Source organism: Myzus persicae, unplaced genomic scaffold (assembly GCF_001856785.1).
Source record: "Myzus persicae strain clone G006 unplaced genomic scaffold, MPER_G0061.0, whole genome shotgun sequence".
NCBI lineage: Eukaryota > Metazoa > Arthropoda > Insecta > Hemiptera > Aphididae > Myzus > Myzus persicae.
This window is the reverse complement of record NW_019102735.1, coordinates 78634-104280: the sequence shown is the minus strand read 5'-3', so window position 1 is coordinate 104280 and position 25647 is coordinate 78634. Positions and strand designations below refer to the sequence as shown.

The following is a 25647-nucleotide window of genomic DNA, read 5'->3' as shown; positions in this document are numbered from 1 at the left end:
CCCATGACGACCTTTTTTTAAAAACTGGTCAACTACATTTTCCTATGTACTCCTTTTTTTTTTTGAAATCATCATAACTATTATATATTGCACTGAAAGGTGCTTATAATAAATACTTTTTATTTTATTTTTTAGAGGGGGGATAAAATGTTAAAACATTTCATCCCCCTCCCACAAACATGACCAAATTACGCCACTGGTATATGGTGACCACCAGGCCCTGATTTAGTGAAATAGTGTACTATAAACTTTGGGGACCTTTTTTAACGAAAAATGTAAAAAATATGACTGATTTAACTATCGATGGCTTATTAGTGATTAGTGTAAACCGTATGAAAACTACGCATGCTGTGGCGGCCTCCTTAAATAGGTTATAGTTACTACTTACTAAATCTTATTAAAAATATCTTTTATTTATGGTAGCAAAGTATAGAATAGGAAGGCCGAAGGGGCCCTTCAAATTTGGGGGCCCTGTGCTAGTGCACCGCCTGCACATGCGTAAATCAGGGCCTGGTGACCACTGACCAAACAACAGACCCATATTCAATAACCGAACGGACTAATGCATAAGAGAGAGCCAGAAGGCAATTGGATGAACTAAAATTGGATGAGTGACGTCTTATAAATCCCAAAACACAAAGCTTTGGTGGTCTGGTCATATAATCAATGTAAGTGCCGCAACTACCGGCGGCGCAGGCGATGCAAGGCACCGCCTGATGGGCCTACAAAATGTAAGTTTTGGGGCCTCAGATTTGTAGGAACTTTTTTTTTCGTATATAAAAAATAAATTATAATATTAACAAAAAAAAATTATTATTCCTTTTCACTTTATCAGCGTGAATTGTAAATGTGTGATATACATATATTGTAATCAATTTGGTCTGAATTAAAAGTCTATTTTTATACATACTGGAAACACCATACGGGACAACTCTCACCAATCACAACAAATTATATGATTATACAACGCAGTAGTATAAAATATAAGTAAACACTCATACGATTATGAGAACTGTCACTCGCTTATTCGACATTTATCAGTATTCAGTAGATAATTTATAATTACAGAAGTTATTTGTTTATTGTTAACATTTCGTATAGTAAAATTGATTTTTGTTTTATGTTTTATCGTTAAGAGGACGTGATACCTGCATGTCGCATGTGTTGTCTCTGTCTTACAAGCACAGAATAAATTTATTCTGTGTTACAAGTGCGTAACATAGCAAATTTTACGCTCAGCAGAACACGTGTAGCTCCGTTAGTTTAAAAATTAGTGCGAATTGACCTCTCATAAAATCTAAAGGTAAGATTATTATCTAGGCAACCTCATAGGTTTTTTATTATATTTTTATTTTAACGCGAGTTATGAGTATTTTAAAATTGTAAATTTTTTATACATCTTAAAATACTTATAACTTATAACTCGCGTTAAAATAAAAATATAATAAAAAGCCTATGATTTAATTAAAATTAGAGCACGCTGTGGCACAGATAAAGTTCTTCTTTATGTGTTGGGAAAATTTGGTAGCTCTACAACAAATATGGAGCGAGAAAAGTTGTCCCGCGCAAAACACTTTTTATAATCAAATTACGGGCGGTATAGCGTCCTCTTAAGTGTTAACGTTTGTTAATTGTTTTCGTACTATATGATACGTTTTTGGTAGACGGTAGTATAGATTAGTATGTTCTTAATTAAATTGTTTTAATTTTTAAATATTTACTCTAAAAGATTTTTTAGTGACGTAGATGGTGATAGGAGGCTTGATATAAATGAAGAAAATCTTCATATTACAGTATTTTTACCACTCATAGATACAGCAATCAAGCCCTATTTTTAATTAAGCCCTACTTAAAGAAAGGTTCTCAGGTTTATACGAAGTAACTAACAAATTTAATTTTCTTCTACCTCAAAATATTTTAAAGTTTAGTGAACATGATATTGTAAAGGCAACTTATGACTTTCAACTATTTTATGAATATTTTATCAGTACAGATATAATTAGACAAATGTTATGTATTAAAGATGCATTTAAAGATTCTCTAAAAACAATATACAGCATAAGAAATCTTTTGCAGTGAATACTAGACAATGATGTGGCCTCTATTTACAAGGATATTTTCAGTTCATGTATTATTTTCCTAACATTAACGGTCACCGTAACAAATGCCAAACGTTCATTTTCCAAATTAAAAATGAATAAAAAATTACTTAAAGGAGCACACAACACAAAAAATAAGTTTTTTTTATTTGGAAGAATGTTCAATTCTAAAGATAATGGTATAGGTTTTACGTTTCTACTCACATTATTCAATAAGTTATGAGCAATTGAAAAAAGACGTGTGACGTCACTGGGCCGGAGTCGTCGTAATTGCCTATCTTATACGTTTAAAAGTTCCTCGCTTCACACAACTATTTTTCTACCTAAACATTTTATTTTTGCAATTTAATTTACTTGTAAATATGTGGTTTTATGTGCTTAAGACAATGCAAGAATCATAATTTCATTATGACGTTTAGTTTTTTAAATATTAAAAATCTTAAAAGAGACATTTTGGTTAAACCGCACTTCATGGCGAGCGGCGCGTGGCGTTCGAACAACGTGTCCGCCGTGTAACCAAAATGTCTGTTTTAAGATTTTTAATACTTAAAAAACTAAACGTCATAATGAAATTCTGATTCTTGCATCGTCCTAAACACATAAAACCACACATTTATACGTCAATTAAATTTTAAAAAGAAAATGTTTAGGTTGATAAATCGTTGTGTGAAGCAAGGAACTTTTACACGTATAAGATAGGCAATTACGATGACTCCGGCCCAGTGACGTCACGCGGCTATTCTACATCTCTTAATATCTCTTAAAGTAATATTTTTTTTTACATCGTATCTTCACAAAATCATTTCATATAACCATAACTACAATAATTTAACATTTAAAAAAAATTTAAAGAATTTTTTTATTTGTGTTGTGTGCTCCTTTAAGAAACTCCATGCAACAAATTCGCCTAACAAATACATGTATTTTAAACATTGAGTGAAACCGTACAAATTAATTAGATATAAATAAAATAATAAATGATTTCGCTAATAATGAAGCAAAAAAAAAAATTTCCTTAAATAAAGTTTTTGTTTAAACATATTTTATTTATGTTGTTAATTATTAATTATAAGTATTTGTTGTTTTTTTATTCAATAAATCAATAAATAAATGTATTACTCATATAATCATATTCATGTATTATTAAAACATTAGATATTTGTCAAATTAAAAAATGGGTCTATGTACACACTACACACATATTATTATATAATATAACAGAATGATAAATTATTGTTACATAAGTTACCATAAAAATATATTATTCTTAATCATTATATGTTTATAAAAACATAATATTATATTATAAATTAACAAATTTGTAAAATAAAGTAATAAAGTTACATAGTTATAACTTAAAAGTTATAAAGTAGGTATGAAATGCCTCTGTTGATTTATTTTTGATAAATGTGTTTGTTGTTTTTAACAACATTTATTCTCCTGTAAGGCTATAAACATGCATTGTTTTTAGCTAAGCTGTTCCATGGGTGTCTTGAGGTAAAGTAGAATAGTTGAAATTCTAAGAGAAAATATTATAATTATTCATTTTTGTGGTGTATGATATTTGAGTACTATTGTATAACCGCATAACCCCTAGTCATAGCTCATCAATTCATCAACGACTCAAAATGTAGACACCATTGACGATAAAGGGCCTCTAAAATTTATCTCACACCTGGGCCTCAAAATTGTAGTTGCGGCACTGCACTGACGTCTAAAATTAAGGGAAGATACAAACAAAATGCCTAAATCATGTACCTGGTTAACACATTGGATGGATGTACCTCCTAGCCTATAATCAAAAGACAAAAATGACTTAGAGCGATAAAAAGTCATAACTTTACATTTTGATATATTAAGAGAGAAATTAAACATATTACACCAATTAATGAATTTATCGAGGGTTTCTTGTAGAGTGAGGCAATCATTATTTGAGGAAATTGTGAGAAAGATTTTAGAATCATCGATCATCGGCAAAAAGTAAAAGACGACAAGCGGAAACAGCTGAGCACATAGTGTTGATGAAAATATTAAATAATAGAGGGCCTAAATGGCTACCTTATGGAACTCCGGATGATGCTCGGAAGAGCTCAGATGACTTGCCAAAGAGGCTGACAAATTCTCGATGTTCACTAAGGTAGGAACTAAACCATGATAAAAGAGGCTCTCCAACACCTAGCCTGTCAAGGATATAAAGAAGTGCATTGTGGTCAACAGAGTCGCAAGCTTTTGAAAAGTCTGTGTATATCACATCAACTTGATTACTCAATTCAAACGCCGCATGAAGGTAAGTTACAAAGTCTAAATGACTGGTCGACGTCGAGCGACCAGGAAAGAACCCATGTTGATCAATTGATGAAGTGGTTAAGAAAGAGCGCTCGATTCGTTTGAGTACCATAAACTCAAACAATTTACCTAGGAGAGGTATTCCGGATATGGGTCTATAGTTAGCAACATCAGCAGGATTACCAGACTTTAAAATTGGCGTAACTCGACTTATTTTCCTCACAGAAAACTCCCTCTAAAAGAGATTGATTTAAAATTAAAGTAACCGGTAAACTGAGAGAGGCACGGCAGTGGTACAATATCATCCTGAGCCAGAGGGCAGAGCGCCATATGAGCGTTTTAAGTTGAAATGTGACATTGGATATTCACTCGATTTCTCAAATAGCGATTTTCTTATTTTGTTGTAATTTAACAACGAATAACTGTAGACAATTGAAATTTACACAATATGTTTATTTTATCAATTCTATACTTGATAAAATATTCAAAATATTTTTACTTGTCTTAAGCTGTAGACGGACCTTTTCAATTTTTCATTTTTTTTTCTATAAATATCAATAAAATTGTATTGGTTGGGTAAAAAACCATGAAAATTTAATACAAAACTCTTTATATATTGTTACAATAGCAGTTGATAACTTATACTAATACAATATATACGATATATTTTCCAAAAATTGTTTGCGACATAATAATAAAAAAAACATAATAATTGTTTGAACACATAATAATAATGTATTGGAAGATAAGTGTATACTTAATTTTAAAATTAATCACTTATTTACTTATAGTAAAATCAAAATATTTAATTTCAGAGTTTTCATTTAAAAAATACAGCTTAAGTAGGTAAATTGAATAATTAAAATAAAGTTATAATTAGAGTTTAAAATACATAATGTCAATTATAAAAAATACAATAATAAATTACAATTTATTATATAATCATAATAAAATTATGTTTGTACTTGTATATGGTTTGAAATAACAATTAACAATTAAGAATCACTTTATTAAATATGCCAATATTTAATTTACCAAAATATAATTACTTATTAGTTATTTATTTATTAACATTAAAATTATATAATGCTTAAGAGTGTTTCAACGTAAATAACACATAACAAAATTACAAAACATATCTTTCATTTAATTTAATGAATAGAGTTTCTCTTTATTTGGAATAAGATTTTTTCCAAGATCTTTTTTTCACAGCCATCGACGTCTGAAGAAAAATTCATCAGCTTATTAGTCAATGTACTTAGTGTATAGTCTGTATTTCCATTTTGTGCGAAGTGCTGCACAGCAACACACAAAAATAATCCAGTATCCCAAACCTTATAATCAGTATTTGAATGATCCAAATTAAAATACCTCCAATCTTTTATAGAAAAACACTTTCCTTTTCTCATCAAATGTTCCAACCTCAAATATTTCAATACTAATTTTTGGTAGTTTAAACCATGGGTTCCAAAGGCATCATAAAATCGAATCGATTTGTCTATAAAATTAACATAGACTAAAGCCCACTTCTTATTTGGTTTCATATGAATAGGGATGAACAGTCTTTCCTTTGAGAATATATCAATATTTTTTGTCAACCAATGAGTGCGTAGATATCCTTTTTCAAAAAAGGTAGTGAAGAAATGTGTATTAAACACATACAATGTTTTGGGAGACATTTTTGTGACCAGATCTAAGTATTTATTCACAATTGTATCGGTTAAACAATTTTTAGTGATTTTCTTTTCAGGTTCATCATTCGGAGCTTTTGGATCCATGTCTCTGTTCTCAACCTAGAATCATAAAAATTAATTAATATAAAATACGATAAAATATAACTTGTTATATATTAGTATTTATATAAATGAATACAGTTTCAATACATTTCAAAAATGTTTATAAGTTAATGTACTGTTAGCTAAGGCACGACATTATGAAACTACACATAGACCAAACCTATACGTTTTATGTACAAATTAAATAATTAAATGCAGTTGTATTAATCATATAAATTTAAAATAATAATTGTTATTCTTTTTTTAAAGTCAAGCAATTTTATATGGTTTTTGGCGTATGATACTTAGTAAATAACACAAATTAAATGTTTAAATTTGGCCACTTCCTCAGGCTATATCTACTGATTAAGGGAACGCCGCACCTATATAATATTATGTTGTATCCGTTTACAAGTGTATAACATGAAAACAACATTATCTGTGATCATAATATGTGATATATTGCTTTAATGATTATTCATTTTTGTAGCGAATTTCGGGTGTATAAAAGGAACAATTTAAAAATTGAATTATTGCAATTTAATATCTTTATATAGGTAAACAGTATGTTGATGGAACCAAAGTATAGGTTAGGTAATGACTCTAATATAACTCAGTAACTTATACTTATTTTTTAATTCGGTTTGTGGAACATTTAACTAGACTACTGTGCCATAAATTACTCCAACTCATAATTTTTTTAACTTGCTTACTCAGACTCTGTGTGTGCACTATGAAATTTTTTTAATGAGAACCTCTATTTTAAATTCTGAGCAAAGCGATTAAATTTATCATGTATCAGTATATATTAAGTACCTACCAGAAAAATAATGTTATATTCTAATATGAATTGTAAATACCTATAGTAATAAGTATTTAAAAATTTGACAGCTTTTTTACACCTCTAAATTCTTAATAGTTTTAAAACTAAATAACAATAGATAATAAAGAAAGATAAATTGTTTGTACTGCAAGTGTTTAGGCAGAGTTTATACTTAATAATATTTAATGGGAACATATAAAAATTAAAAACTTAATAACAGTCCAAGCTAGATATTTATAGGAAATGTTCTGTGTACTTTTTTAGAAGAATCTAATTCAATAATAAATACAATTAACTGTTTCCTAATTTATGGCCCAATACATGACAAAACCATTAAAAACTGAAAAAACTGAATAAAGAAAATTTTAAAGTTCCACCAGTTCCACTAGATAGTATATATAGTCCTGCGTTTTTATTCCATTTCCTTCTAAATACTTATTAAACTCTCCCATTTATCATCTTATGTGTATTGTTAATGAAGACACTATCTTTAATTATCCTTAAACAAATGTTTCTACTAGATTTTTACTAACATAAATTTGTGACATTATTATCTTCACTTAAAATTATATTACTTCTTATCATAGAGTTATTGTAAATATTTATTATATATTGCCCATTGTTTTGGGCTCCGGCCTGTTAATTATTAAAATAAAAAATTGATTGGTAACCTAATATCATCATTATAGACATATTTTGAAATTTGCAATAGGTACTAAATAAGTTGACACTGAAACACTTAATACTAAAGAAATTACTTATCAAATATAATTTCCATTACATCTTAGTTACTGGGAAATAACCCTAATGAAATTATGTAACGCGTTCTAAACAAAGTGATTAGTAGGGCTCGGATTTAAATGCCCTAAAAATATCAAAAAAATGCATTTATGACCTAAAAACTCTAAAAATATCAAAAAATGACGTTTCAAAAAATGCATTATTTATTAATTAAATTCAAATTTAATTATTATTAGAAAATGAGGAACAAATAAAATTATAATAAAAATTATAAATTATATTACAATGTACAAAAACAAATTAAAATTAAAAATTAAATTATATTTGCATTGCATTGTACAATAAGAATTTCTTTAATGTTTTGGAATTTAAATGATCGACAGTTGTCTGCCAATAAAAATAATTTTTATTACTATACTACTATGTAGTACTTATATTTCAATGAGGTCAATTTTTTGAGTCATAATACGACAAATAGTTCAAAAAGTCCTAAAAAATTAAAAAATGCATTAAAACCGTCAAAAAATGCCCTAAAAATGATGAAATCCGCTAAAAATGCAAAAATAGCAAAAAAATTATTGTGGTTAGATTGCGAAGTACTTGAAACATATTTGTAGCTTGGAAAGCATCGCGTAAGATATCCCAAAAAAAAGATGCAAATGCATTGAAATCCGAGCCCTAGTGATGAGTTACTTTTGTTACATTACTACTCAACACTGGCAATATTCGAAAAGACTTGACTGATTAAACAACAGTATTTAACATTTGCTACTACGCACTTTTTTTTTGCTCCCAACTATATAGTCTGACACTCTTCTTCTACACCTCTATATTACTTTGTCCCTCCACCTTTACTCATAGTTCAAACCAGCTATTTTGATGGAATTATGTAACATTTATAAAAAGTACTATAGGCGAATTACCCATCTCTGTTAAATTAGCTCACAATGTATATGGTCCCAATATAATATTCATCTTTTTCAGATCTCTCCTTCTACTTATTCATTTTATGATTATTTCTGTGGCCGAGTCTCTTCTCCTCATGACATGTCCAAATCATCTCAACACGTTCTTTCTCATTTTGTCAACAATTGATGCTACTCGTACACTTCCCCTTTTGAATTAATTTCTTATTCTATACATCATAGAATATAATGAACAATAATGTGTCATTCTGCACGTCATCCAAATTTCTGCTATACTCACTCACTGTTTCGTTTCTATGTCCACTGCCCAACATTCTAATCCATACAACATGCCTGATTTCAGAACTGCTTTATAAAATCTACTTTTTAATCAAAATATCATTTTTACATCCTCATGTCACACAAAGTACATGACGCTTCTCTCTCTTCATTTATCCATACATAATCACATAATCACATAATCCTATTTCTACGTCATCCTCAAAACCAACATTATTTTGACTACCTATCCAAATAACTTGAATCTATTAACTTTACACACTACATCATTACCTATCGGCTATCTTCATTACATTCCTTGTTCTATCAATTTATCAATTTCTTTCTCCAAAACCTAAAATGTTTGAGTGAGTTTTACTCCAATCCCAGTCACTTTCATCAAACGTTCTCCACTCTTCAAATCACTCATGCACTTCTTCACTAACGCAACATCAAACATATGGCGCCTCGTTAGTACATTACCATTATAAGTTAAATGTCCATCTACAGGAATAAAATAATCACATAAAAGGCTGCAAATGAATCATTTAAAAATACAATAGTGACATCATTATAGGTGGTATACGTAAGCACTTTTGGCTCTAGAACCATCAAAATGAAAACGTATTAAACATTTTTCTAAGGAACTAATGAAAATAAAATCTTAAAATATTATTTACCTTTAAGATCAAGGTAAGTAGTAAGTATTCCTGTCGGATCTCGATATCAAATTGTAAATCTACGTTTATTTAATTATTAAAATGTATTATTTTTAAATAATAAAATGTTTGGGTCACTTAAATCTTATATAATAAATGTTGAATCAATAAAATAGTCAATAGTAAATGTGGAAACGTTAAGTTTAAGATTAAACGCTAAACAATAAGTGAAAATAAAGCACAACCACGGACTAAGTCACTGAGTACTAAACTATTAACTACTAACGAATGCCGAATACTAAGTGGTAAGTCACAAACTTACGAGTACCTACTAACAAATAGTATTTACTAAATACCCTAAGCTACAAATCACAAGATAAGTAATCGGCATCCTGTACTAAAACTAAACTACTAAGTACTAACCAAATATCTACAGCATACGTTCAAACATCAACTAGCAACAAGTAACAACTAACTGTAGATCCCTAGCGGCACGCCGGCACAGCCAGTGAGGTCTAAGACTACGGTTAAAGATAAACTTAAATAGTATATAAATATTTCCTAAATCGTGCCTGAGACTGATGAAATGATGAATTCTTATATGAGTATATGACATTTGTAAGCACAACAACAAAAGTACAAAACATTGTCGAATATTCCATGAAAAAATAACATGGAGTAATCGCATACACCTCATACCACCAAATACAGATAATACCCAAATGGCTAAAGCATAAACTACACTAGATAAGGAACTCCTATATTATTTATATCGTAATAGTTGCTATAAGTCTAGGGGTCTAGGGCAGAAGACTTGTTGCATTTGCATATTTGTTTTGCACGATCACAAAAATATCAGAGTAAGAAACAAATATGTTTCATGCAGAATCTAAGGTAGTTTTTAAATTTTATTTTGCATATAAATGCATATTTCGAGTTTTTTTTGGTTTTAGTGCATATTTCTTCGATTACCTATATACTTTAAGATGCATATTTTCAATAATTTATCATTTTATCAATATTTTTACCGTCGACCGTCGACGTTATTATTTAATTTAAATATTTAATATACAACCAAAATATATAATAAATAAATAAATAATTTTAAAATTTGACCATATTAAAATGGTTGTTGACTGTTTCCTCACGCATGTTTTTCCTAGAGACACGTCTCGAGGATTACCGATTAGATTTATTTTCCGGTTATTAATTATATTTATGTACAGATATTGTTCACTGGATAACATATTATCAATACGGGCCACGGGGACGTCGGTCGCATACATCAAAATTTAAATAAAATATATTCATACAAATAATCTTATTTTTTAATGCATTATAATATTATGCATAATAATTTCAAAATGTATATTTTGTACATTTTAGTGCATATTTGGTGATTTTTTAGAGCTACAAGTCCTCTGCCCCAGTTACGACAGGGAAACTCGCGTAGCGGTTGGCCGTCATTTTGTCGGTTGGAAAAACATTTCATTCAATATACAAAATGTATTAGGTAGAACATAGTTTTTAATTGTTAAATAAAATAATAAATATAAAATAATTTATGTATAATATATTTTTTTCAAACAACAGGTTAAGAAATAATAAAATATGATAAAACATAATTCATATTTACCAAATAATCTCAACCGACAACTAGTATTCAACTGATAGCGGGAATTCGCTATCTATTTAGTATTATATAGAAGTCGGTATAGGTATTACCAAAAAGTTCAGTACTTATAATTAGGTAAAAGGAAAAATATGATGAGATGCTCAATCAAATTTCCAATTAGTATTAATATAAATTGTAACTAAATGACGAAATTTAAAGATAATTTTGTAGCCTTGTATGACCAATATTGGCAAAATATATCATTTTAAATATTGTTATAGCTACGTATACACAGGATTTTTTTAGATGTTAACTAGATAGGAAGTTGATCCTTAATTAAACTGAGAAATCATTTTAATATATAATATGAATTTGATGGTAATGAATAATGATACTAAGTAGGTAAGGTACATACTTAAAATCATTGCATTTTTTTTAAAATTAATTATTTTAAAAATATTGTTACATAATGGTAATCGGAATAAAAAACCCCAACCCTGGGAAAAAAACCCCCAAACTACAATACTACTCACAAACACATGTAAATTATTGAACAAATATTTTTTTTTAACTCTAATTATTGTAGTTACCGACATGGTAACATTATTAATATTTAATTATAAATATATAGGTACTTAAAATGTAGAAAATGTTCAATTTTTTTAGCTAAGAATTGAAAATTTAAAATATTACCTAAGTTTTTTATACAATTTTGACTATATTATGTATATTATTAGGAAGCGTAACGTTTTTACAAGTTTTACTTTTTATAGATGAAATATTTAAAATTTTATAAAATAATAATACAAATAGTTATCAGACAATAGTTAATGAATGTAGGTACTCAAAATAAAAATAAATCAGTTATCAAACTCACCATACTACAATCCGAGAGGTAACATTTTAAGTTCGTAATTCTTATGTCGTTTATAATATTATCAAAATGTTATAGAAAATAACCTAAACTAATAAAAAAAAAAAATATTCATAACTATACATAATATCACAGTATTATAAAACACAATATTATTAGTTTAAAGTATATATATTTGTAATAAAATATTAATAATGAATAATGATGCTAATTAGTAATTACACTAATTAGCGTCTAAAAAATTATTTGTTCAATAATTTGCATGTGTTAGTGATTAATATTGTTGTCTGGGAATTTTTTTTACCAAGGATCGGGGATTTTTATTTCTCAATTCTATATATAATTCTAAATATAATATATATACCGGACTTTTAAACTCGGGACTTTTTTCAGCGATTCATAAAAATCTGTGCTACCGATAGACAAGATTATTATAATAGACTGGACACCATGAACTAAGATTTACTATTATAGTATAATATAGACAATATAGTACATGGTATATTAGTATAGTAAAATACATCTTAGTTCATGCTGGACACTGGTAACGACAATCAACAAAATATGTTAATTATAATGCGGGTTTCCAGTGTTTCTTCTATACACGTGTGTCGTGTTCGTGTTTCGTATTACACGAAACATGTTCAGCTATGTCAACGTAGTTAAACTTGTGGTAACTATCCAAACCAACCAAACACAGCGAAGGATTTAAGGTGGGTTACCATTGCACCGTGTCGTGTCGTGAAATGTTGCCGTACTCAGATTGGTTCAACCGCGTGGTTAAATCTGGTTTCTACCACCAATTTTACGGATTCTACTACGAATACCATGATGTCCCACATACACCACGAAGTTGATTTCGCCCAACTTTTGAACTTGTGGTTACTGATTTAATAGTGAGTTACATAAATACATTAGTTCAAATATTATTTTATTATTTGTATAACAATTGAATGAAGAACCCATTTATGGTATAGGGTGGTATACTGGTATCATGTTTTGAAAAAATGGAAAAAGTGCACGACACGACACAGTGCAGTGTGAAGCCACCTCGAAACAAACGTGCATACAAATCCTTTGCTGTGATTGGTTAGTTAGATTAAGTTACCAAACTATTAACACGTTACCGCGTTGTAAGGCATAGCTGAACATTTTTCGTGCAAAGACACACGCGTATAGAGAAAACCCGCCTTTAATATAATATTATGTTTACTGTTTAGGTATATGGTAAAGACAGTCGACACTCGACATGGTCGGCGAGAGTCAGGAAATGGGTACCGAAAGGTTCCACCCGTAAACATATACAATTTTTTTTGTATTATTCTGATAAGTACTAGATATTTATGTCTAAACTTTTGAGTTTTGACCCCTCCTACTCTGAACTGTAAGGTACAAACTACAAGTACCTACTCCTCATCCAATTTATGACCAGAAACTACCCTGAAAGTTGAAAATATAAGGGTTTTTATACTTTTACTGTAAACAAATAGTTGAAAGTAAAAACAGTACATTCATCGCTCAGCTCAGAATCTAAAACATTACAAAATATGAAATATTTTTAATAAATTAAAATTTATATTTTAGCTCCAAAATAATTTGCAAATTTTCATATTTTCGACGATATGTTATCAAAATTTGAATTTCAAACGCTTATAAAAAAATAGCGCCTATGTATTTTTTTTTTAAGCATAATTTTATAATCAACATAATTGAAAAGCATAAGTTTATAATTAGTTATAATAATTATGACTATACCTTATTAAAGAAATTTTGGACTTGACGGCCATACAAAAATTAACAAATCGTCAGTTCTCCATTTATAGAAAAACATTATGGCATATTATAAAGTCACTTACCTTTCACAATTCACATTGTTCAAAATATTTGTATCTAAAGTTGTGCGTAGCCTTGCGTACTTGTGAAATATTGTCTTTTTACGTGTTTTATCTCTCATTATGTAATGAATCAATGAGAAATACAAATAACAATTTAAATCAAAAACACATAAAATTTTAAAATACATCAAACACCGATAACAGAATAGGTATTGCATAAAAATAATAGTACCTACTCATAAGTTATAATAAATAATATGATGCACATCTTGTGGTGTCCAAGTCACCATTTGCCACATCCTCACCGAATGCCGAACATACCACAACTTCCGAACAAGCCTCAACCTACCCAAATCACTTGCAGAAATATTAAGCAATAACCCTCAATCCATAGCCAACATCATCCAGTTCATTACAGCCGCGAACCTCCAAAACAAAATTTATTTAACTCTTAGTCATGGTCATGGTCTTAGTCTTAGAATTAGTACTTCCGTAAATTTGTATTAATTAATCAATTTCATTTTAAGCCCAATGGCCCATACTGCCGAGGGTATATATATAATAATAAAAATAAATAAATAAATAATATGACAATTAGATAAGTACTAAGTAGTACCTATTTTAGTTCGTTGATATTTGAAGAGTGATTAGGTTTTAAAATTTACTGAATGAACAAAACTCGTTTCGCCATTGCTTATTATTTATTAATTATCATATATAATTTTATGAAATTATTTTCTTATTTTGTGTTATAATTAGATACAAATTTTAACTCGATTGGTCGTGTTGGTGCTATATTTTGTATTGACATGTAATTGTACAATATACGTTAGATTATAGATAGAATCTGGCAAGTGGATAATTCTCTGCAGCTGTACTTAAGATGTCTACTGTCTAGTGTCTGGAGAAGTCACTTCAATGGATGTGTTCCATTTGAATTCAATGATATAAAATCATTTTATAAGAAAAACGATTCTGAGAGAAGGCGGTCAGTCAGAGAGTGAGCCTATAATTTTACTAACTCCTAAGTACCTACTGGCTACTAAGTATATTTTATGATATTATTGTGATTAAAGTAATTTATTTTACTATTAGGCATTAGTACCTACTATAGAAGGTTAAATTAATTTTTGACAAAAAAATTGTAAATAGGATTGCTACTTTAAGAAAATATGTTTTAATTACATAGCGTTATAGCAATGGGCCAGTGTGACGAAAGCTGCCGGGTTAAAATGCTACAATTTAAAAAATTTTCAATCTCAATAGTAAGTTATACATTATTATTATTACAATATTACGTAAAATATGTGATTAGTGATTACACTTTTCCGTATTTTCTGATAATATAATCACCATGGTTTTATCTACTACCGCGGTTATCACATTATTCCCATAATATGTGATAATATTGTAGAGTTATAGGGTTTATGACCTTTTGAGCCATGGCTGTAGTTGCCTCTTCGTTACTACTCGCCGCTTTCTTTACTAAATTCGCAAAAAACTGATTTTTACATAAAATTCTTACAAGGTTTTCAAAATCTTGATTCTAGATTAACAGGTTTTATCTAATATTTTTATCAACTTTCACTATTTATTTTTCTGTTTATAATTTTAACAACTTATATTAATAAATATTATTATTTAACAAGAGTTAAAAGTGACAAGTGTAAACACAATATAATAAGTAATAACGGCGGTAATAACATAAAATGTTTACCGATTATATATTTACACCCAAACTTTACAAAGTATATACTGGAATTCGGAGAAACGATGTAAGCATAAACTTGAACTTGTATTTGTTGTAACACTTATATAAATAAGCGGCTTATTTATATTAATTATTCTACATTCTTAGCTATTATTCTTCAAAATCAAATGTTTAATATGTCTATGTAACTTGAATGGTTTACCCATAAAGAATGTGTTTCATTTTTACTATACAAATTAAATTTGTTCGTCAGTGAATTGTATTAAAATAATTTGGAGCTTTGTCATTAAGTGTTTTAGATTTATACTTTTGTTTAGTAAATATTGATAAATATTAAAAAAATATAATACAATATAACATATTAAATATAATGTTTTTTTTATCATAATCTAACCTAACCTATTTTGATATATTTAAAAAAATTCTTATTAAGCTTTTAAATATGTGCGTAATATATCATTACTAAGCTTCTTAAAGAATTAATAAAAATAAATATTTACACTTATCTACAATTTGTTTTGCATATGTAGTATTGCAGTTATTCTATACACCTATACTCTGTACAATAACAGAACATGTAGCTGCCCAACAAAAATTGGTTCTTCTGTGCATCCCTACGAGCACCTTGCCATAGGGAAACCGGTCTCAATGGCAGGGTGTAGCGTAAAGATGCCTGGAATGAAGAGGTTTCTTGCTAGACAAAGTATAGTTTATTAAATAATTTTCTCTATAAAATCTAAATATCTTTTTGACAACCAGAAAGTTACTATTTAAATCATTTCTTTATTTGATTTATATACTGGTAACTTGTTACAAATCAGCAAATATCATTTAGACTAATTAATTAGTAATTATCTTGTGATTGAAACTTAAATTTATATTAATATTAATATATTTAAGCTCTATTAGGATGTATGTGATCCTGTATCGTTTATTAGATGCAATTTTTGATTTGTCTACCGAAACTTTTAAACTAACCAAGTTTTTATGTAGGTACATACTTTGAAGTTTGAACAGTTCATTTATTAATATAAACTAACCAAGTTTTTATGTAGGTACATACTTTGAAGTTTGAACAGTTCATTTATTAATATAAATAAGTACATATTATCGTTCAAATAAATATAAATTATATGTATTATTTACATATAAACAAATAGTATTAAACATATTTATTTGTTTAGTCAGGTGACCAATAAGCATTAATATTGAGTTGTGACTATATCTGTAAGTAAAATTAATTTAATTATAGGAAACATACCTCATATCAGATAATAATTTACTGTATTTTCTTTCATTTTTATTTTTAAGGTATACCATGGTATGGTAAATTTAATTGTGGACTTATAATTTTAAATGTTAGTTAATCCAATGCATTTTTGTAAAGATTTGTAAACTAGTAAAAACATTAATAAAGTACTATTTTGACTTTACTAGTTAAACTATTTCTATAATATTTTGTGATTATATCTAGTCTAATTTTACCTAATCTAAATCAATTATAATAATAATAACGACGTAATACTTTAAATATAAGTAAAATTATGTTTTAGACTTACCGCCATTTTGTTATTAAAATTAATGCACTATGAAAAATTTAAACTTTAAATAAACACTATAACACTAGGTATGGTACTGAAGTATTAGTGACCAAGGACAAAGTTATTACATTTACAGTTTTACAATACAAAGCAACATATTATACCTACTCTATTTTCAGTACATCACACATATTATTAATTTTACTGCAGTGTTTTTTTTTCTGGTCCGTCTAATAATTCTACTAATATATGACCATTGATTAATAAATACTATTATACTTATTATTGTATAATTAATCAATGATATGACCTTTGAAGTTAGAAAAACTATTATAGATTAGATAATGTTAATGTGCCTTACTGCCTTGTATAAATAAATAATAAGATAAAAACAAACCAATATGCATAAATATAACATTTTTCTTTTTATATATTCTGTTATACATAACAAAGGTTACAAAGTTATTCTTAATATTTCATTAGGAACATATGAGTCATGATTATTAAAATATTTATATTGGTAATCATATTATTATGTTGGATAAAAACCATCTAAATTGTTTATGTTACTATGTAGCTATTTGCCTATTGCGTAATGAATTCTTATCCTTCGCTGTTTTGTATTTCAAAATATATCTGAGGATATTTGAGAGTTGTTGAAGACATTAATCTGATTGATAAAATTTAAAAACCTGGGGAGGTTGCTCTGCCGTATGGAAGTGTACTCGGCATAGAGTAGGTCACTTTTGATGAGTTAAATTTAAACTATATATTTATGTTACTTTTTAATTGGGGTATGAGAAACTTGAGAGAAACCTTATATTACATTTTCAAGTTTTTTTGCATATAAAACAATTATTATATATACATAAAACAAAAAATTGACTATAAAACTACATATTGTATTGGTTATAAGTTATAACTTATAATAAGTAAAGACCGGAATTATATACACTATACGGTGCTAAATTTGATGCAAATAGCATATTCGAAATGGCATAATATGCTCCTATATGCACAAAAAAAAACAAAAGATGCAGTATATGAACTAGATGTTATTTTTTTATTAAACGTGTATAATATGTACAAATTATATGCTTTATTGACAAAATATGCTTTATCCCCTCAAATATGCATCAATATACAAAATAAAATTTGTCTGTGAAATTAGGTTGATTTGAAACTCCCACAATTTTAGCCCTTAAGGTTAACCTTTATATAATTGTACATACACTCAGTATGAATATGAAAATACATATAACATAATATTATGTTAGTAATATAATATTATAATACCAGTTTCTAGTTATAATTATACTGATTTTTAAATTCAATATATTACTCAATACTTTTAAAATTGAATATGGCATAGTGAAAAATCATACACCATATTCACTCTTGGATGTGTCAATAGAAATTTGGATGTTAGGTTCAGTGGAAAGTGTTATTTCACTGAAAACATTTTTTGGAGTGTTCGCAAAGGCTAGTATGACTGTATGTAAACTGTATGCACAGCAGCAGCTGCCTACTACAATTGATAGCCGAACGCCGCTGATCAATCACAGACCATCGGTATCTGACAGAGGGAGATCTGAACATATATACATGCTCAGTATACATGCACAGAAGTAGGTCAACTTAAAGTGAGGGGTGAAATGAATATATTATGATAGTTTAGTTTTTTCAAAGGAGGTATATAATGTTTTTTCAATGTTGCATTATAACATTAGAAATAATATTGGTATTAGACATTTCTCTTAAGAATTTTACGTCAAATGGATTTTTGTGTTCAAAATTTTGATTGTATATGTTGAAAAATATTTCATGTTTATAACAGAATTAGAAGAATTAGCTGGTGTTGATAAAATGCTTGTTTCATAGTTTAGTGATAATTTAACTCTGCAGTAATCAAACAAGTGGTTATTCTCCAGATATGGATAATTAACTGACTATTAAACTACTTCTAAAAAATTTCTTTGCATGTATATGCGAGTGTCATTTGCAAATATTGTATTGTAATGTCTGCAAAATGTCTATTATACTCATCTGAAAAAATATGCATTAAAAATGGATACACAAACCTTTGATCAACCCCTATAACTTTAATATTTAAAAGTGGTAAAAATGATTTATTGAGTTCTCACGGATGTTTCTAAATTTATTTTTGATGTCTTATAAGTATTATAAAAACTTTATCTTTCAAAAGAAAATTAAAACTTAAATTTAGTCAACTTATTTGTATTTTTTTTTTACTTACATTTTATGCAAGGGTTTTATAATTTTAAATGTTTTAGTATTAAATTCTAAACTTTTGTTACAGGACTATGTTCAACTATGGCAAGAAAAAGTAGCAGATAGAATATTAATGACAGTATGTATAAAACATATATTTTTTTTATTTTTGTTTAACATTTATTTTACATTGCCTAGTGTTTTTTTTTAATTTATAACTTATATGACTTGTAATGGATCATATATAAATAATCAAACTGTGTTTATTATTAATGTAATAATACTATAGTTTATTATAAACAATACATTTTAAGACATATACATATATCATATAAATATTAAACAGAATTGTTTATGAATTGCATTTGTGTATGTATTTATCAAAACGGATAACAGTGAATGTAGTTAACTTGGTAACGGTTTGGGTATAGACTTTAGAAGTTATAACTGAACAGTGAACACAATGAGCAGTCTCTTAACATAGTTATTCCAAAAAACGAGTATGGTAAAGATTGTTGGTTCAATATCAATAATTGTAAAGATTTTACAATTTATCTTTATTCTTTAGCATAGTAGGTAAAAGAGAGATATTTTGGTGTTCTAGATTAAATCTTCTGAAATTTTGAAATTCATTTTTTTTCTCAAAGTGAGTTAATGCTATACTACAGTATATATTTATAGGCTAATTGATGATAGTCTATATAAACAAATTAAGATTTATAAGGTATTTGAGTATAGACATTTTCAATTCAACTAATATTATAATTTATAACATATTTATAACTAGGGCTCTGATCTTATAGCAAATGCTTCTTTTTTCATAATATATGAGACAGAAATTTAATTTTTATACATAAATTTGTTTTATGTCATTCCGATTCCAAATAAACCAATTTATTTTTGCTTTTTTTTTATTATTAATTATGCTTTAAAATTCAAGCCCTATTTGTACTATTAATTTCTCTTTCAGACTTACATCGTTTCACAAGTTGCCACTTACCTTTCACCTGCATTATTATACATGTATGGTAAATGGCTGTTAAGTCCAGAATTTGTAAACAAACTATTTTTCCGCGGATCAATATTAGGAATAACTTTGATGACAACATTTATTTTAAGAAGTTATGGAAGAGCTATAAATCCAAAGTATAAAGCTTTTCATAAAGATCTTATAAATGCTAAATTGGATTATTCAACTGATAATAAGGTATGACAAATATATTTTGTTAAGTATTATTTTATTTCAACTCAAAGTACTATTATCCATTCCTTTTTTTTTTTTATTAGAAAAAACTGCACAGCTACGACTTTGATTTTTCAGCATGGCCTGTAGACTTTTCATGGAATTCTGCTGAAGAGTATGTATTTAATTATTCCACTGTATTTATGAAATATTTGTAATTGTTGATCTATGATTTATTTATTTTTAGAGAAAGTTACAAATCAAATTTAACAAGTAATAATTTTAAGATGACACTAAAACTTTTGAGTAGTCCTACTCGTCTTATTGGGTTCATAGCAGTGCATACTTTTGGAATATCATTAATTTATCCTGGTTCTACTTCACTTTTATTCTATTTAAGTAAGATTATTGTACAACAATGATATCAAAAAATAATCTATATGAATTAATTTTATTGCAGTGGATCAGAATTTACAGAAAGGAAGAAGAGCTTTAATCACTTCATTTGGAGGTGTACGATATAAATTAAAAACTATTGATGGAAATTTTGTAGACTCGATGTTCATAGACAAAAGGTTAATTATAATTAATATTTGTGTAATATTAATTAACTTAGTTTCTATTAGATTAAAATATTAATTGGTGGGAATATGCTAATCTTATAAATTTGTTATAGACAATCAAATATTAATTCTTTGAACCCAAAATTAATTATTTGTACTGAAGGAAACGCTGGATTTTATGAAGCAGGAATTATGAGTTCAGCTATTGAAACTCATCATTCTGTCTTGGGATGGAATCATCCTGGATTTGGATATAGTACAGTAAATATATATATATTTAAAAATGATTTGTCTATTGTTTATCATTTTTTATTTGTTAACAGGGTGTACCATATATAGAACAAGAACAAAATGCAGCTGAAACTGTAATAGAATTTGCTATTAAGCATTTAAAATTTAGTCCTAAAAATATTATATTATATGGTTGGAGTATTGGTGGTTTTGCTTCCACTTATTTAGCCAAAAAGTTTCCTGATGTACATGCTGTGGTAAATGTTAATAGTTTATGTGCTTAAAAAAGACTTGATTTATTAGCTTATATTTAGATACTGGACGCTACATTTGATGATCTGGCACCGTTAGCAATTCCACGGATGCCTAGCTTTGCTGAGAAACTAGTAGAATTTACTGTAAAAGAATTTTCAAACTTGAATGTGGCTGAAAATTTAGTTCAATATCCAGGCCCAGTTCTACTAATTCGACGATCTAGTGATGAAATCATTGCACTTGAGTAATATATAAAACTGTTAATTTATGTGTATTATCTTAATTTATATTTTATTATTTTAAGTCCTCAAAATGTAGCTACAAATCGAGCAAATTACTTATTAGAATTATTATTAGAAAGAAGATTTCCAAAACTCTTTTCCAGTGAATCTAGGTCAGCTCTTTGGGTTTGGCTATCCACATCTGGTGAACAACAAAGTATGTAATAAAAATTACATGGTAGCATTTTATGTATTTTTAGATGACTCATTTTAAAATGAATGAATAATACATTCAATATTTTATAAAAACAAAAAGATTATTTTTAAATGTTGTGAATACTTCAATATGAATATAACATTTTAATCAAAATATGTACCAAGAAAATAATTATTTGTTGCTGGATTATCTTTAGTTATTACTAATTTGTTAGTAATATGAAATTCCTGAATATTTTTTACTTTTTTTTTAGATCAAGTGCATTTGCAATACAATGTTGACTTAAACACTCAATCACAACTATTTCCATCATCCAGTAAAAATTATCCATTAAATCTAGGTGATGGTTGGAAAGATCAAGAAAAAATAAAAATGCTACTGTACTTGGTAAGTTATCATTTTCAAAGACTTTTCTTGAATTTATGCATTTTTTACTTTTATTTTTAGGCTGATTATTATATGAAAGACTATAATTCCACTCATTGCACTCCATTGCCAACACGGTATTTAGGTTACATAATTTAAGTAAAAATTAGTTTTTTTTAAGCATCTTTTATTAATATTTTGGTATAATGTTTCAGTCTTCATGTTTTTAACCTTTATATAAATCTTATTATTAGTAATTATTGTAAAATAATATTTTGTTTCTGTATATGTATATAATTATGAAATGTTGGTAAATTTGAATAATACATTTTAACTTAAATAGGTTATTTTTGTTGTATTTAATTTTGAAGGGGCTACTATCCAAAGTAAAGTTTCTCACATTCTAATTACTTATTACATAGCCTATGGAACTTTTTAATATACTATTGTGATTACCAATAACTAGCCAATAAGAAGTTATATTAATTAACAAGGTGGCACACCGCACTGGTGCGTCCTTTCTTTTATCTGCCACTCTTGTTGGCACTCTTTCTTTTTAGACATACTACTCATAATATCTGGAATATAGTATAATCCTGACCAAGTTGCAGCTGACTACCTTGCCTCCCCTATGAAATACCTATACTTATGGCTAAAGTTTTTAGAATAATAATATTATTTCTCGTGATTAATTAATAATGTGTATATTTAAGCAAATAAATAAGTGATCAAATACAGATAGAGATTACTAGATTAGTATACAGTTATGGTTTACAATTTTTTTTTATTCCTAACTACCATAATTATTGGTCCATTATTATTTGATATATTTTATGTATTTCAAATAATCATAAAATTATATTTAAAGATACTTTTTTTAAATAAACAATTTTACATAATAATATCATTATTTTTTGGTGATAATTATAGTTAAAATAATAAAATAATATTTAACGTTGAATAATACATTTTACTTTAATTTAAGTCTAGATTATTTTTATTTGTTTATTAATTGTAATTGGGATTAGGTGAATCAATAATTATATAATTGGTTAACAAACATTTATCCCATACAGCTACTACATGTTGATGGAGGAGCTGGAGCAGATGTACTAGGGCCAAATCCGCCGAAACGTCGTTGAGGTCTCACAGTCCTAAAAAACATATTATTGATACAGTTGTCTTGTATATTAACAAAGAAATTAATATGTTGAAACAGATAAAAATTAATTTTGAAATCTTCTAATAAAAATAAAATTTTAATAAATCATTCTTACCCGCTCGAAGAAGAACCAGGGCGCCTGTAAGTAACTGTATATTGATTACCCCATCTAGTTAAATTAGGCCTCACTAAACTTTGAACACTGAAAAAGTAATTTATGATTTAATTTTATTTGCTTTCTATAAATACTCAAATAAACAGGACATCTGCTAGGTTATAAGTATACTCCTGCATGTGTTAAGAGTAAGGCCCGGCAATGGCAATTAAAACTCTTAACACAAGCGGATTATAAGAGTATATTTTTAAGCTATTATAAATTGATACATTAAGGTAATCAATAATTGAAATACTTACAAAAATGAAACAAAGTTTATAACACCCCAAAATGTGTCTACAATTTTTTTCTTCATGGGAACAGTTTCATGTAAATTTCCACCTAAAATGTAGGGAAAAGAGTATTATTATCATCAAGTTTAATGATTTATATTTTGAAAATATAAATCATTTGGAATGGGTATACTACTATACTTGCTGCAAAAGTAGTTTCGAGGGGACAAGATCCCCACTTACCACCAATAAAAAAAAATTATTATATTGATATATTGTATCAATTTTTTATTGAGCATCCCCCGTTAAAATTGATTAGATCCAAGCCTGACTTAGTTTCTAAGTCCAAATAATAAAATCAAGACTGACTGGCGTGGAGGAGCTTTGGCTTGTCTGGTCCAATGACATCTGAATATGGGCTGTTTGCAGCTTTCCTAATTAGGCCTACCCTCTACTTCTCCGAGTCCTTTCGATATGAGTATCGTTTTCCTGGATGCTACTTCAGTATACAATCTTCTCGGAAATACTTATGGCAATATGAGTGTACGTCCTGTGAGGCAGCATTTTTTTTTTATTGTGTAATTTAATTTAATTATCAAGTATTATTATAACTGCATTATTTTATATTCAGTATTTTGATTTATATATAAATCATCCTCATGGCTTTTTACTATTGTCTTATCCAACCCTACACTTTGCAGCATTCTCATGTAATATCAAAATCTGTTTTTTTGGATATCTTTCCCAAAGGTTATGCACTATTATTATCCTATCCCATTTCTTAGAAATTCTATCTTCGCAAGTTAATTTTTTTATTTACTTGTGTCACAGGTACTTCATTAAATAAAATAGTAACCGGCCCACAAAAAAAGCTAATGGTTGTATAGAAATGTAATGTAAATAAACCCTTATATTCAGAAAGGCATCTGTCAGCCCATATCTTTATTGAAGGTAGGTGAATACTTATAAGAAACTTCTTCATACCATAATTCAAAATCCGTTTAAATATTTAGTAGAAATACAAATTTTTTTTTTTAATTCTAAGGTCTAGTATCCAAAATATGTTGTACACTATAGATTAATTCACTTTACTGGATATTATATCAAGTGTAGACAATATTATGAACTTAATAAGCAATTAACATAAACTATATAATATTATTTTTGTGTTTGATTTAATATTGGAATAAATGTATAGAAATTTCAGTAAGTACCTTCAATTAAAAACATAAGTGACAAAAAGTAAATTACGAAAAGTTAACTCACTTTGGGATATGTAAACCATTTTACTTTGACGTTTATTGTTTTCTCACACTACAATAACGTAGTTACTCCTTGTCAATATTTGTTTTGAATTTAGTAATTTTAGTAAATCTCAAATTTTGCAACAACGAATAATAGTATTATTAATTACCACAGACACGTATAGTAAATAATTATTGCGTTTACTACCTAGCAATCAAAAGACGTATTACTCAATAAATCCAAATAATATAAAATATTATGACGATAACATTGATAACAATATAATATTTATTATTATTATGATCAATGTTATTATTATGGCTTTTAGTTGGATTTACTTTTTAGTTATTTTCTTTGTTATCGCTTATCGGCCTTCAGTACCACCATAGAACGTACCACGTAGAGTATCAACATTTTCAAGGAAGAAATTGTTGTGTATCGA

At 27.7% G+C, this 25647-nt stretch overlaps 3 protein-coding genes across 8 annotated transcripts; 1 reads left to right on the top strand and 2 right to left on the bottom strand.

Moving 5' to 3' along the window:
- Nucleotides 1–5394: 5394 nt before the first annotated feature.
- On the bottom strand, nt 5395–17409 carry LOC111033060 (sentrin-specific protease 1-like). Of its 5 annotated transcripts, none has more exons than XM_022313638.1 (2): nt 17162–17409; nt 5395–6178 (listed from the first exon to the last, which is right to left on the bottom strand). In XM_022313638.1, the coding sequence occupies exons 1-2, from the start codon at nt 17165–17167 to the stop codon at nt 5537–5539; spliced, it is 648 nt and encodes a 215-aa protein (XP_022169330.1). In that variant the 5' UTR covers nt 17168–17409; the 3' UTR covers nt 5395–5536. The 5 variants fall into 5 exon arrangements, with proteins under 5 accessions (XP_022169330.1, XP_022169329.1, XP_022169332.1 ...); XM_022313637.1 differs by lacking the exon at nt 17162–17409 and adding an exon at nt 10140–10238; XM_022313640.1 differs by lacking the exon at nt 17162–17409 and adding an exon at nt 10044–10221.
- LOC111033057 (protein ABHD16A) lies at nt 15311–23172 on the top strand. 2 transcript variants are annotated; one of them, XM_022313634.1, is made up of 12 exons: nt 15311–15666; nt 19464–19514; nt 20346–20582; nt 20663–20733; nt 20806–20957; nt 21019–21133; nt 21235–21382; nt 21445–21609; nt 21667–21851; nt 21912–22045; nt 22299–22432; nt 22493–23172. In XM_022313634.1, the coding sequence occupies exons 1-12, from the start codon at nt 15601–15603 to the stop codon at nt 22568–22570; spliced, it is 1536 nt and encodes a 511-aa protein (XP_022169326.1). In that variant the 5' UTR covers nt 15311–15600; the 3' UTR covers nt 22571–23172. The 2 variants fall into 2 exon arrangements, with proteins under 2 accessions (XP_022169326.1, XP_022169327.1); XM_022313635.1 differs by lacking the exon at nt 15311–15666 and adding an exon at nt 16158–16305.
- On the bottom strand, nt 23094–25480 carry LOC111033061 (selenoprotein K-like). The gene is made up of 4 exons (XM_022313643.1): nt 25227–25480; nt 23988–24069; nt 23689–23775; nt 23094–23565 (listed from the first exon to the last, which is right to left on the bottom strand). Exons 1-4 carry the CDS (start codon nt 25243–25245, stop codon nt 23475–23477), a joined length of 279 nt encoding a protein of 92 aa, XP_022169335.1. The 5' UTR covers nt 25246–25480; the 3' UTR covers nt 23094–23474.
- Between the last annotated feature and the right edge of the window lie 167 nt (nt 25481–25647).

What these genes read in the sequence shown, in the direction of transcription:
- LOC111033061 (XM_022313643.1), bottom strand. An exon ending in ATAAACTTTGTTTCATTTTT is followed by an intron (nt 23,776 to 23,987) that starts GTAAGTATTTCA and finishes TTACTTTTTCAG; the next exon opens with TGTTCAAAGTTTAGTGAGGC. An exon ending in CCTGGTTCTTCTTCGAGCGG is followed by an intron (nt 23,566 to 23,688) that starts GTAAGAATGATT and finishes TATGTTTTTTAG; the next exon opens with GACTGTGAGACCTCAACGAC.
- LOC111033060 (XM_022313637.1), bottom strand. Translation starts at nt 10,229, where the DNA reads ATGGAATATTCGACAATGTTTTGTACTTTTGTTGTTGTGCTTACAAAT. An exon ending in CATCATTTCATCAGTCTCAG is followed by an intron (nt 6,179 to 10,139) that starts GCACGATTTAGG and finishes TTATGATTCTAG; the next exon opens with GTTGAGAACAGAGACATGGA.
- LOC111033057 (XM_022313634.1), top strand. Translation starts at nt 15,601, where the DNA reads ATGTTTACCGATTATATATTTACACCCAAACTTTACAAAGTATATACT. An exon ending in TTCCTGATGTACATGCTGTG is followed by an intron (nt 21,610 to 21,666) that starts GTAAATGTTAAT and finishes GCTTATATTTAG; the next exon opens with ATACTGGACGCTACATTTGA. An exon ending in CACATCTGGTGAACAACAAA is followed by an intron (nt 22,046 to 22,298) that starts GTATGTAATAAA and finishes CTTTTTTTTTAG; the next exon opens with ATCAAGTGCATTTGCAATAC.